Here is a 14,209-nt window from a genome sequence, read left to right as displayed (position 1 = left end):
GTTAGCGAGGCATGGCTGCAGTGAGGCACAGTTAGTGAGGCATGGCTGCAGTGAGGCACAGTTAGTGAGGTATGGCTGCAGTGAGGTACAGTTAGTGAGGTATGGCTGCAGTGAGGTACACTTAGTGAGGCATGGCTGCAGTGAGGCACAGTTTCTGAGGTATGGCTGCAGTGAGGCACAGTTTCTGAGGTATGGCTGCAGTGAGGCACAGTTTGTGAGGTATGGCTGCAGTGAGGCACAGTTTGTGAGGTATGGCTGCAATGAGGCACAGTTAGCGAGGCATGGCTGCAGTGAGGCACAGTTAGTGAGGCATGGCTGCAGTGAGGCACAGTTAGTGAGGTATGGCTGCAGTGAGGTACAGTTAGTGAGGTATGGCTGCAGTGAGGTACACTTAGTGAGGCATGGCTGCAGTGAGGCACAGTTTCTGAGGTATGGCTGCAGTGAGGCACAGTTTGTGAGGTATGGCTGCAGTGAGGCACAGTTTGTGAGGTATGGCTGCAGTGAGGCACAGTTTGTGAGGTATGGCTGCAAGGTTGCACAGTTGATGACACATGGCTGCAGTGAGGCACAGTAAGTGAGGTATGGCTGCAAGGAGGCACAATTGATGAGACATGGCTGCAGTGAGGTACAGTTGATGAGGCATGGCTGCAGTGAAGCACAGTTAGTGAGGCATGGCTGCAGTGAGGCACAGTTAGTGAGGCATGGCTGCAGTGAGGTACAGTTGATGAGGCATGGCTGCAGTGAGGCACAGTTAGTGAGGTATGGCTGCAGTGAAGTACAGTTAGTGAGGTATGGCTGCAGTGAGGCACAGTAAGTGAGGTATGGCTGCAGTGAGGTACAGTTAGTGAGGCATGGCTGCAGTGAGGCGCAGTAAGTGAGGTATGGATGCAGTGAGGTACAGTTGATGAGGCATGGCTGCAGTGAGGCACACTTAGGCCTCATTCTTCCTTAAACACATTATTTAATGTACTGGCTGTCATGCTATGTCTATAGGATGTTGACACATGTAATACATTTCCCATAATCTGTTACTTGCTTTAGGTCCTAGCAGGAGGTTCAAACGGGTTGTGGAGACAATTCAGACTCAGCTCCTGAGTTCCCACGAGCAGCCGTCTGTACTGCAGCTTTCAGGTGAGAGTCAACAGAGAGGACAGAAAGTAGCAACATTGCATGCAGGTGATCTTTATTATACATTAGAAATACATAATTGATTTGTGACACGTGTCTTTATGGTTAGTAATCGATGATGCACAGATAGGTAGAATCTGGCGCTTCACATGTGATTGGCACGCCATCAGATTAAGGCTTTATAATTCAGGGTCATACATCAGTGATGAAAATATTTGTGTACCAGGCAAAAAAATTTCCACTAAATACGACTGGCTTGCCATGTCGTCATTTAAAGTGTTCTTATAGGAAGTACAGATGATGCATGAGTGCACTGGAACCAGGAAGAAGTCTATTTGTACAGTGAATATCACTTAGGCTGGGTTTACACTACATTTTTCCTATTTGTTTTTCCCTCCGTTTTTGCAAAAACGGGTGAGAAAAACAGATTGCAAAAACGTAGTGTGAGCCCAGCCTTAGCATAGTATTCTGATTTAATTAAAAAATAAAAAAACTAACTACAGCTGCTAGGGCTGTTTAATAAGAAAATACAGCATACTCACCTTACCCAGTCCAACACTGGTGCTCCCTAGTGTCTTTGTTCCCTTACCTACTGTAGCTGATGAAGCATGCTGTCTTTCCTGCTGATATTCCACAATTTGGAAAGTACACAGAAACACAAGGATGAAAGAGAGGACTGGGCAAGGGGAGTATGCTGCATTTTCTTATTTTACAGCCCTAGGGTGCGTTTACACAGAGAGATTTATCTGACAGATTGTTGAAGCCAAAGCCAGGACAGACTATAAACAGGGAACGGGTCATAAATAGAGATGAGCGAACCTGGAGCATGCTCGAGTCGATCCGAACCTGAACTTTCGGCATTTGATTAGCGGTGGCTGCTGAAGTTGGATAAAGCCCTAAGGCTATGTGGAAAACATGGATATAGTCATTGACTGTATCCATGTTTTCCAGACAACCTTAGAGCTTTATCCAAGTTCAGCAGCCCCAGCTAATCAAATACCGAACGTTCGGGTTCGGATCGACTCGAACCCGAACCCGGTTCGCTCATCTCTAGTCATAAAGGAAAGACTGAGATTTCTCCCTTTTCAAATCCATTCCTGGCTTTGGCTTAAAAAATCTGTCAGATAAATCTCTCTGTGTAAACGCACCATTAGCAGCTATAATTTGTTTAGTAACTAAATTGGAAAACTCGTATAAGGTGAGTTCACACATTCAGGTTTTTATAGCAATTATTGAATACAAAGTCAGGAATGGATTGGAAAAGAGAATTCTCAGTCTTTTCTTAATGTGTCCTCCATTTATGATCTTTCCTTGGCTTTGTACTGCAATAAAACCTTATTAAACGGCTGTTTTTAATAGATGGCCATCATTTAACGGCAAATACTTAGCTTTAGCTTTCCCAAGGGCCCCAGAGCTTGTGCCCGTATATTCAGAGGTTCTAGGCTCCAGCTAGTAGATGGGGATTTTAAATTGGAGACTAGAGATGAGGGAACTTGGCGAAAGTTTGAACTTTGTGCAAGCCCAAACTTTTGGCAAGTCCACTCCTCTCTACTGGAGACTTTCATGAACCAAAATTCCCTAATAGACCAGCTTGGTTGACACTTATCTAATGTATGAGTAGCTTAATAACCAATAGCTATAGGTCCTAGTGACTATCTTTTTATACTGATGTTACATTCAGGTTGACCTTTAAGTGCCACTGATAGACAGGTGACAAAGGTGAATCAGACCACATCAATAAAATCTGAAATAACTATTGTATGAGTATAGTAAGTCTTACATAATATCCTGAATGCTTTTAGGCCATGTTCACACCGTGTATTTTTAAAACAAGAACGGCCATTGTTGCTGATTAAAACAAAGGACGTTCTTTTCTTAGAATAATGGACTGTATGGCACTTTGTTGGAACAGCGGCCGTTATTCACAAACTGCATTGAAAAACGTCAATTGTGTCAACATCTGTGTCAAACAACGGCCGCTATTTTTACTGAGTGTGAACATAGCCTTAGGGTGCGTTCACACCTACAGGATCTGCAGCAGATCTGCAGCAGATTTGATGCTGTGTTCAGTTATTTAAATGAAATCTGCTGCAGAAAATCAGCTGCAGATCCTGTTAATGTGATTTTTGGTGAAATGTAAAATGTGAAACGTGTAGAACATGTAGAGCAGATACAGCAGAACTTTAGAGATCTTTCCATAGGAAGAATATTGTGCAGATTGTTTTGCTTTATATGGAGCAACTTGTTAATACACATCAATAAGTGTAATATAAAACCCATTGTGCCATATATCATCATTGTACTGGTTATATCCCCTTTATATTCTTACAATAAGGAACATGAATGATCCTGAATGGCATTTCGGTGTCTGGGTTATTACTACAGTGTAAATCTCACTCCCAGCAAACTGTAATCTGTATATCCTTTCTCTGGAAAGACCTTTCTGTAACTGTGTATTATTATGACATTTATAAGGATTCATGGTGTAGGGAATATAGAATTGTTAGAAATGTGCAAGAATTCATTTCAGTGTTGCCAGATGAGCCATTTAAAGGGCCAGTACCATTTTGTGTGACCTCACTTTGATTGGCTGCCTCGGCCAGCAGATATTCTCACAAATATTCCATACATATGAATGCTCAGTATATTGGCTTATTTATTAACATATGGATTGGACAGCTCGTTCTCTACCCTGACATCCTCTGTCTGGAGAAAGTCAGAATCCCCCATACACATTAGATTGTCCGCCTGTCCTACTGAAATCATTGGGGGAGATTTATCAAACATGGAGTAAAGTGAAACTGGGCAACTGGGTCAGTTTTACTTTACACCATGTTTGATAATTCTCCCCCATTGTGTTTGGCAAACATTCACCTAATGTATATGGTCACGGAGAGAGGACCACGTGACATAAATCACCATAGCCCAGTGATATTCTGGGTTGAAGGATGTGGGCAAACTAAGCTAATCTTCTCCCTCCATAGCCTACATAAGAGGCACACATCACTGCCTTTAACTGGCCAGCCTTGCAACATCAATCTCATCATAAACACGAAACCATTAGTACAGACTTCCAACTCTGTGTGTGTTACAGGCCATAGTCACAAAAACGGTTTCTTGAAGGTCTTCAAAGAAGGAAAATATTATCTACCTACCTTTCAGCATAGTATATAAAGCTTCTAATTCGACCAAAACTGACACTGAACGTAGACCCATTGCCTGCTTAAAATGGAGGCTCACATATTCAGGGGGGCTGCAATAGCCTTCAAACTAGTGGCCTCAGCGATAAAAGGCCTCATGCATGCCGCTATGTTACAGCTCTGTTGGGCTGTCAGAGATGCTCGAGACCTGTACTGTACCTCCGTATGCCTCTTATTTAATCCATAGGCATGCCGAATTTTTCCCAGCTGGATACTGTACAAAGCTGTTACAAAAGTGCCTGCTCCATGATGGGATTGTGTATGTACTGAGCTGTTTTCCCATAGAAGCATTCCTTCTCGGGGAGAATATCTCCTTTGTAAGGCACCTGAGAGAGTACAGTACATACAGCCGGTGCCATGTACAAGGACCCTAAAGGGGACAGGTGCACTCAATAGGAAAACTCAATTCATATCACTGAAGAGTTGCATGAGAGTAAAAAAAAAAAACACATGGCTGCTTCTTTCTAGAAACAGAGCCACTTTCGTTCATAGGCTTTGTGTTGTATTGCAGTTTAGTCCCAATGACTTCACCAAAGGATTAGCTGCAATACCAGGCACAGTCTATGGAGAAAAGTGGTGCTACATTTTCTAATCTTATACATCCCCTTTCAAAAGAAGATCATTCAGGGGTGCTTACAATTAACCCCTTTAAGGTGGGATTTAAGATGTTGTTGGTGTGTCCCTCTGTTGGTTTAGCTGCCCTACCTATAACCTAAAGAAGTGGTTTTCATTACTTGACAACAGAGCAGTTTTGCAGCATAATAAGGAATATCCCATTTTATTATTGGCTGTATTCTGTGACTCTCACTAGACGTGCAGGGCAGCTAATAGGGCCTAACTATACAACTCCCTATATCTCAGCTTCCTTAAAGGGGTTATCCAGCACTACAAAAACATGGCCACTTTTGCACCACTCTTGTCTCCGGGTTGGGTTTTGAAATTCAGTTCCATTGAAGAAAATGCAAACCACAACTAAACTCGAGACAAGACCGGTGCAAAAGTGGCCATGTTTTTGTAGCGCTGGATAACCCCTTTAAACCTCTGCGAGCAAGAAGCAGAGGGAACAATGCAATGTTGGGGTTAACTGCAGTCACTCCTGTATTTTCCAGGTTTGGCTTTAATGACAACTGGAGTGTGTGTTCATTGGGGTGGTGGGCTGTTTTGTGTGGGAATGTTTGGTTCATGTCCCCCCACCCTGTTTTTCCCCTTGTGCTGTTCAGACACAAATAACTGTATGGAGTATCTCAGTGGGAAGATCTCAAAATGTGGTAAGGACCCTCCAGCTGTGTGCTCATATCTCTGCTGCTGTTGCTGTCGCTCTTTCCCTCCCTTGCTTCCCACGCAGATGCCCCCTAAACCCCACCCCACCCCTGCTCATATCAGTTCCTTTCCTCAGATTGCTTCTTACCCTTCCTGGAGTAATACATTACACCAACACAGAAGAGAACTGACCCATACTGGTAATACACGCTCACCAAACAACATCCACCGATTCTTCTTCTATATACAATGGCGTAGGTTGAGTTTATACTTCATACACACTGATGTAACACATGCTAGTTACTCTTCCCTTACTGGGGCTTTGTCACTCTGCAAGCAAAGACATCTCTCTAAAAACATTTGTAAAAGAAAAATATTTTCCCCGAAATCTTTGTCACATTTTTTTAAAGGGACTTTACTTTTTATTTTTTTAAATAAAGCTTACATATTGTATTATGAAAAGTAGTGCAACTTTTAATACACCATGGGGGTATGTGCAATTTTTTGCCGCTAGTGCACTTTTCATGTGCTGCACAAAAAGAATTCTAGCAAACTATGTCAGGGTCTGACTGGAGTACTGCTGCACAATATTTTTTGCACTAAATAAAAAAAATAAAAAATCGCACATGATAAATCTGGCAAAAAAGTGGCTAATACAAACCACGCCCCATCCATGTGAAAAATTTGAGTAAGCTGCTAAAAAATGATTGATAAATGCAGCGAAAAATATACATTGTTCGCTAAAACAAATTTTCCCCCAAATAATGGCGGAATAATAGCAAAAAGATTGATACATATGCCTCAATGTGTTTTGGCCCATGCCAATTTCGTAAATATTTGCTATCAGTCTGTTAGGGAGAATGTTCCCATTTAATATACAGCTTAGCCCTTCAGAAGGAAGAGAATTGTCTCTCTAGTGCCATCTATTGGAGGTAGCTACCCTTTGGTGATTTAGTGCAACATGACTAGGATGAATAGCCAAGCCACTCATCTCGTCATTTTTTTAGGGTTTAAGTTTTACCAAGTGTATAAAGAATTACACAAGGGCATAGTCACACATGCTCTACAAAAGGAGGCCGTGCAAATACCTTCCACCACACTCCAGGCCTGATAAGGTTGGGGATCAATGGCCATTTTTATTTCAAGAGTAGCAAGAGTTTGTCTGTGTTGCTTCGACTTTGGCAGCCACCTTAGTATCCTCAATGTAACTGTAAATCGAGGTTAGCCCCACCAGAGCCAGGGATGTAGGAGGTAAAGAATCTAATGGCACACACAGCAGATCAGCATGGACTTCCTAAAAGGGCACCAAGGCCTGACCAGCAAACGTAGACAGTAGATTTATTGTGCTTTAAAGAGGCACAATAAGCTAGCACCGATTTTGCACGGCTGGATATCAGGCCATGTAAGAGGACCCTTAAGTGGCACAAAAGAGACATTTCCCTGCCTTCTGAAAGAAAGCTAATTTGCTTACTTATTTCCCACAGAGCATTGCCTGTAAGACTCCATATCTCAGTTGGATCTTTTCAAGGCAAAACAGTAAGCCTCCATTTATATTGTAGGAGCTACATCCCTATCATGATCCAGTCCAAATGACACGTGTGCACAACATGTTAAGAATCCTTAAAGGGGTTTGTCACCATGGACACTTTTCCGTTAAGAACCCTATAATTTCAAGAATGAAAATACATATAAATGGAGAGGGAGTGTTCATGGTGCAAACCCCTTTAAAGTGAATGTACCATCTTTACATTCTCTTTAAGTATTGTACATGTATAGAACGGCGCCTGCACGGTGAAGCCGGTGCCACAGTCCTTTTTTTGAACACTGTCCCGATTCCTGCGTACAGCGCTGTTCTATTCCCGGGCACCAGCTGGTCGTGAAGCACTAGAGGCGGACCGGCCTTCTCCCCCAGTGGGAAAAAACCCTGCCCCTCTATGACGCGTCTCCAATCAATGAAGCCGCTTCATAGAAGGGTGTGGGTTCCCCCCTACTTGGGGCAGACTGGCCCGCCTCCAGTGCTTCACCCCCGGCCAGTGCCTGGCAATAGAACGGCACCGACCGCGGCTGCCAATGCTGTTCTATGCATGTGCAAAACCTAAAGCGAATGTACTGATGGTACATTCGCTTTAAGCACTTTAAACACAAAGTATATTACAAAGTTGCAGAACTTTCCATTATACAATAAATTCATTTAGATTAACAGAACAGAGAATCCCTTTAATTATATCTGGATGTCGGTAACAACCAATATGGCAGCCATTCTTTAGACTAATGAACAGCATGCCTACTGCAGAATGAAACAATACAGAAATGCTCCCAAAGCATTGAGAGAGACAGGGTCTATGAATATCCATGGTCCCCGTAAGACATTGCTGCCATTTTGGGGGCTAGGCATTAGTCTTGGTTCTCATCATAAAAATGTAATAACTCCATTACTGGGTGACACCTGCTCAGTGACATAGCCCCTTATGTCCTGTCCCCACCTATAGCCACCAGCTGCTTTTCTCCAGATATGCCCTGAGGCCTGAACTTGTCCTTTGCATGATTGGATGTCATAGATGTTGGCACGTTACTTGAATAGAGGGGCAGATTTGGGAAACCTTTGCTCTTCTCCCAGATAAGATGGGACAGAAACTTTCTAAGGCACTGCTTATGGCGAGGATCCCTCAATGACCTGTAACTTGTGATTCTAACACTTGCGGCTCTCCCACAATGCCTGGCCTCTTTCTTTCTTTCTTCCCGTCTAACTCCTTTCTCTGTCATCCTTCCTCATCTTATCTGCAGTTTTCCTATGTTGTCCATTCATCATTGTGGGTCCCCTCTGTTTATTTTGCTTTCATGTTATTCCATCCATTTTCCTTCTTACCCTCTGTTTTCACTTCCCGCCATCCATCCTTCACAATGGCATCTTCATGTCTCCCTAATCTGTTATTTCCCTGCATATGGCTCCTGGCAGTCACTTCATTTCTCTGAAATCGACATTACAAGCAGTGAACTGGATCATATATCACCTATGTGTCATTGTAACAGCTACAAGGACTAACGTGGCTCCTGCAAACACCTATAATGTCTTGGTCCAGCCCTCAGAAAAAATAATGAAACCTCTGCATGACACCAATATCTCTAATGTCTGCTGTACACTAAGTTCTGTCGCAGAAGGAGAAGTAATCGTTTACTCAGAAAACTTTTTGTTATATATATATATATATATATATATATATATATATATATATATATATTTATCACTACTTTTAATATTGCTACCAATAATACTAATCTCAAGCCCATAACAGGCCATATTTTGACACATATTTTATAACCAGATCATGTAAGATTTTTTGCCACAAACTATGGAACATATTTTTTCACCACTATGACAAGCCCTCTGGGACAATACCAAGACTTGACCACAACAAGGATGGAGTTTGAGTTAGCAATGTCTAAAGTTAGCTTGACAAACCCCCATCTACCCTACTAATAATTTGGCCCCACCCACATATAATTCCTTCCTTCCTAGCAACAGACTACACAGTGTGCTGCTAAAGTGTCAAGGTGCAGTCTGTTGCCATGGAGTAAGAACATACAGCTCAGTACCTCTAGCATTGCTATTCATTGACTGCCTTAATGTGAATATCGTTTAGGCAAAACAGCCATTTGTTTTGCTTATCTTTTTTTTGTATAGGGCCAGTGTTCACCTTAAAGGGGTTGTCCATCGAAAAATCTTTTTCTTTCAAATCAACTGGTATCAGAAAGTTATATAGATTTGTAATTTACTTCTTTTAAAAAGTCTCAAGTCTTCCCATACTTATTAGCTGCTGTATGTCCTGCAGGAAATGTTGTTTTATTTTCAGTCTGACACAGTGCTCTCTGCTGACATCTCTGGCCGAGACAGGAACTCTGTCTCGGTTTTCTATGAATCCCCATAGAACACCTCTCCTGCTATGGACAGTTCCAGTCTCAGCCAGAGATGTCAGCAGAGAGCACTGTGTCAGACTAAAAATAAAACAACATTTCCTGCATCACATTTAGTAGCTAATAACTATGGGAAGACTTGAGGTTTTTTAATAAAAGTAAATTACAAATCTATATGACTTTCTGACACCGATTGATTTGAAAGAAAAAGATTTTCGCTGGACAACCCCTTTAAGTTGAACTTGTCATGTTGAAAATGCAGTCTGATCTGAAGGTAGCATGAATAGAGCAGATGGAGCTGAGCAGATTGATATATAGTTTAGTTAGAAAAGTTACTATTTTATGCATTTAAACTTCTACTCATCCTGGACCTCGTAGGGGACTTTGCATCCCTGTGGATACAGAGACGCAAAGAGACCATAATGTGCACAACCCCAATTGAATCCAACAAGGGGCCACGTGCATTATGGTCTTATTCTGTCTCCATGTCTATGGAGACTCAAACTTCCAGATTAACAGGATCTTGCCAATGATCCGGAATTGGGCCGTCATGATTGGTACACTTTAAACAAATTAATAGATACTCCTCATCTCTGTTACAAATTTATGTCACCTATGTCTTATAGAGCATTACTCCAATTCACAGAGTCCACATAGCAATCTTTAAATGATGTTTAAAAAATGTAAACTGAAATCTGATTGGCTGCTACGGACATGATGGTCTCTTTTTAGTGAATCCTGAGTTATTCAGTCAGACATTACATTCATTACCCCCTAGTTACATCCCAACCAACAGGACATAGAAAACTATCTGCACTAACAGAAGTCATATATCACATCCCACAATCCCTAGACAGTACACTACTCACTTAGCCACTGTCACACACTATATAATCAGCTCCTGCTCCGCTTTCCTCAAACCATTCGCTGCTTGTTTCCCTGCGCCAACACGCTCCTTCTGCCTCCTACAATACGCCGCCATTTCTGTCACATCCGCTTCATGTGTCATTCAGCTCAGTGGCTCTAAAGGCTGCAGCACTTGGCAACGTCCATTGGCTACAGAGCTGAACGATTGCTTGTATAATGTTACATGCTCAGCATTCTCTTAATGATTTGTGTCATGTTGTCTCATATCTGTCTATGGCTGTCTCTGCATATCAGTGTTCCTTCTGCTACATCTATCTTTCCCTCCCCTGTCCTTCTCTTCCTCCCTCTTCTCACTATTCTAGCCCCTAGCTCTCTTTCTTACTGCTACTCTTTTCTTTTCTTTTTATATCAGCATTATTTTTTTCCCCATAAAGATATATATTGGATATAGGTGAAGGTTCCCATTTGGTGAGACTATAATATACTTCCTTGAATAGAGTTTGTATATATATATATATATATATATATATATATATATATATATATATATATATATATATTCAGTGCACATACTATGGGCTATTATAGCAGTCAATAGCTTGCCTCTCTTACAGACTGAAGCAGTTCGGACTGGCCCACCAGGAGATCCTCCGGTGGGCCCCCAGCTTTAGAACCTTTAGAACATTGACTGATGTTGTTTCTCACTGGTTCTTTATTGATGGGCCCCCAGGATCATTTCCTCTGGTGGGCCTCAGATACCCCAGTCCGACACTGGATGCTGAAGGCTGCCATGATCAGCAACTTATGGTCTACTGAAAGAGGATTTAAAGTACAGCTGTTACCCCCTACATAATCCCATATCAAGTAGTAAATATAAAATTCAGCCCCAAGTCTAAATTATCAGCTCAATAGCATATTTCTCACCTGGCTATAAAAGCATAGGTTCATTGAACTTTTAGTACAGATGAGTTCACAATGTAAACCTATTTATTAGTAATGAGCGAACTTGACGAATCGGTACGCTCTGCATTTAACTCCCAGTGGGTGGAGCAGTTGGATTCAGCCCTAGGGAGTCCTGGAAAACATGTATACAGCCATGTATAGGCTGGTGCCATATATATATGCTGGTGCCTGGGAGTTAGCTCTGATCTCAGCACTACATTATTTTAGTTTTATTATTTATTACCTTATGGTAGCAGATAAAAGTATAAAGATAGTTTATGAGGTCTTTAGTTCCTCTGTTTCTGAAGAGTGACCATAAGGTGGCCATACTTATTAGATGGCTGTAGGCTGAAGACAGCTATTAGGTCGACAGCTTGTTCTTCCAATCCCCCCCATACACATGCACATTAAGCTTGGCTCAGTCTACAAGTATTGTGAATGGGGAGAGCGAAGAAAACTGCTGCCAATCACCTTTGGAGGTTGCAAACAAAAGGATAGGGTTTTTTCCGCAACATTGGGGAGCATACATACACATGAGATGGTCTACCAATTTCAGCAAATTTGGTTGGTTTAGACACCTTTAAGGTGGCCATACACCTTCAAGAACTGATGGCCGAATGATCATTCAGCCGTCAGTTACCTCTGCTGTCCAGCGCCCGTCCTCCCCATACATTGATAAGTCTGATACGGCCGAGCAATTGTGTCTAATGTTAAGCGGGTTCAAAGAACTGTTCGGGTTTGGCAATGTTCTCTAAAACCCAATGCTTGGCATTTGACTCCCAGTGGTTGTAGAACTTGGATGCTGCTCTAGGGAGGCCTGAAAAACATAAATACAGCCATTGGCATCCAACTTCACTAACACTAATCATGTCTTCTTTATGGGAAGGGTTAAGATGCAACCAGTAAGCTCTGACTTCAGCTTATCTCTCCTAAAACAAAGGGGCCAGGCAGTGAATTACCATCATGCCCGACCCCTATGTCCATCAGCATCATCTGCCGGTGGTCTGTCGGGAGAGCCCCACATACGGCCGAACTGCGAGTGATGGATATGGCCGACAAAAATATAAGGTTATGAGGACCTTAAATCTGATGTATATGGCTAGGTAAAGCTAAATGATTTGATATAATTCACTTCTTTACCTCCTACATTTGTGCCTCCAGGTAGTTATAAAAAAAAATGACAAATAGGAATAAAGGAATAAAATATATTTTCCATCCATTAAAGTTAATAGGAGCATAGTGGGTTAAAGAGAGAACTGAAGAGACTCAAAGGCCCTGTTCACATGAAAATTTCTTTTATTTAAACTGGAAGAGCTCCTGATGTAGAGGCCTGTAATGTCTCACACTCGAGACATACTGTGGGATTTGTCGCCAGTAGGGTCCCACTTTTTTTGTGTGGAATACCACCATCTACTATGTTATTCCATTCTTATTATTTTGCTCTATACAAACTTACAGCGATCCAGTGGAGTGGTTAATGGAACCTTATGGTCACTCTTGGTGTCTATGTTGGGAGCTTTTCCTGGTGCACACGCAAAGCAGAGGCCATGACCATGATCTGAACAGGCCTAACTTTCATTTTGGTTTCCTCATTCCCTTTATGGTTCTTAAACGACTTTTCCCTTCATCCTTTACATTCCTTCTCTTTTGACCATTGACCTTTGCCTCGCCATCTGTCATTTTGCCCCTCACACTTTCTACGTAACCCCTTCCTTAAAATGTCCCTGTCAAGCGCATACAACATTGGCAGCCATTTTGACATTTCTTTCAAAACTCAATGCCAACTTCACCTACCAATCTACTTGATACCGCCAATTCCCCAGGTACCCCCTTTTTTTCTTTTAATGAATAGTCCCTAATTGAAAACCAAAATGGCTGCCAACATGTATGGACAATGGGCTCATTTTGAGTCTCTCTCTACAACCCCTCCCCATTCTCTCTGTCTCTTTCTATCTCTCTCTTTCTTCCTCTGCCTGTCTCTTACCCTCCTACCCTCTCTCCCTTCCCTGTTTTTCTCTCTATCTCTAGGCCGCCCAATCAGTAACTTCTTTGACGTACTTAAACAACTTTTTTCAGACGAGAAGAATGGTCACGCTTCTCCCGCCCCTGGGCCCCTCAGCAAGCAGCGTCCGACTGATAATAAGGAGCAGGGGCCCCTGGGAGCCAGCGGGAAGGAGAGAGCCAGGAAAACCAGCCCCGTCATCACTCAGGAGACCCCCGTCCTTTCTTCTTCCCCCAGCAAACAGGGCACATAACAGAGGAATTTACTACCGTGACCCCAAGATGTCACTAAAGCCCACTAATCCTCCAGGGAGTATGCCCTGCCATGTACTCAGTGCACACCGGGTGTCTGTCACAGAGTGATACTATAGGACCTTATTCCTGTAATACACTCTATGAAGAAACAACATGTAGCATTTTTCGGCAGAAATGAATAAGGACCTTCTGTATAATCCAGGAGAATATGCCTGTAGTACACACAGTGACATTGTGCAAACATCTCCGTCTGCCGTCATCACATCATCAGGCAACATCTGGCCTTCCAGCCGCTGTAGAACCACAAGTCCAAGCATGCCCTAAGCGCCAGCATAGAGAGACTTGTAGTGCCACAGCAGCTGTCAGAGCTACGAGTTGCCTTATCCTGATGTGCTGCTCCATCAGTCGCCATTGCCTTTAAGTAGCTAATCTGCAATATCCATTGGGCACGGGGTGGCTCCTCTCTATGTCACATTGCTATAGGAACAATCAACCATTTCCAGACCATCATCTTCATCGATCCAACTGCACAATACAGCTCTGAGATATGGGTTCTCCATCATCTGCACCATTGTATGTAGATAGGACTGGACTATGGAACATGGATTTATCTAAAGTCTATATCTCTATCGTCTGCTTTGTAA

The 14,209-nt window shown here is 42.5% G+C and overlaps 1 protein-coding gene across 1 annotated transcript in view; it reads left to right on the top strand.

The window, feature by feature from the left end:
* The window catches only part of BRSK2 (BR serine/threonine kinase 2), a 109,512-nt gene extending 95,872 nt beyond the window's left edge, over nucleotides 1-13,640 (top strand). Inside the window, exons 18-20 of the mRNA XM_069968338.1 lie at nucleotides 1,042-1,131; nucleotides 5,549-5,596; nucleotides 13,386-13,640. Coding sequence (XP_069824439.1) covers nucleotides 1,042-1,131; nucleotides 5,549-5,596; nucleotides 13,386-13,564 — 317 coding nt within the window. The 3' untranslated portion in view covers nucleotides 13,565-13,640. The remainder of the gene's footprint in view (nucleotides 1-1,041; nucleotides 1,132-5,548; nucleotides 5,597-13,385) is intronic.
* Nucleotides 13,641-14,209: the final 569 nt, after the last annotated feature.

Source organism: Dendropsophus ebraccatus, chromosome 4, assembly GCF_027789765.1.
Source record: "Dendropsophus ebraccatus isolate aDenEbr1 chromosome 4, aDenEbr1.pat, whole genome shotgun sequence".
Classification (NCBI taxonomy): Eukaryota; Metazoa; Chordata; class Amphibia; order Anura; family Hylidae; genus Dendropsophus; species Dendropsophus ebraccatus.
The sequence above is the reverse complement of the archived record's forward strand: the minus strand, read 5'-3'. Positions and strand labels throughout refer to the sequence as shown.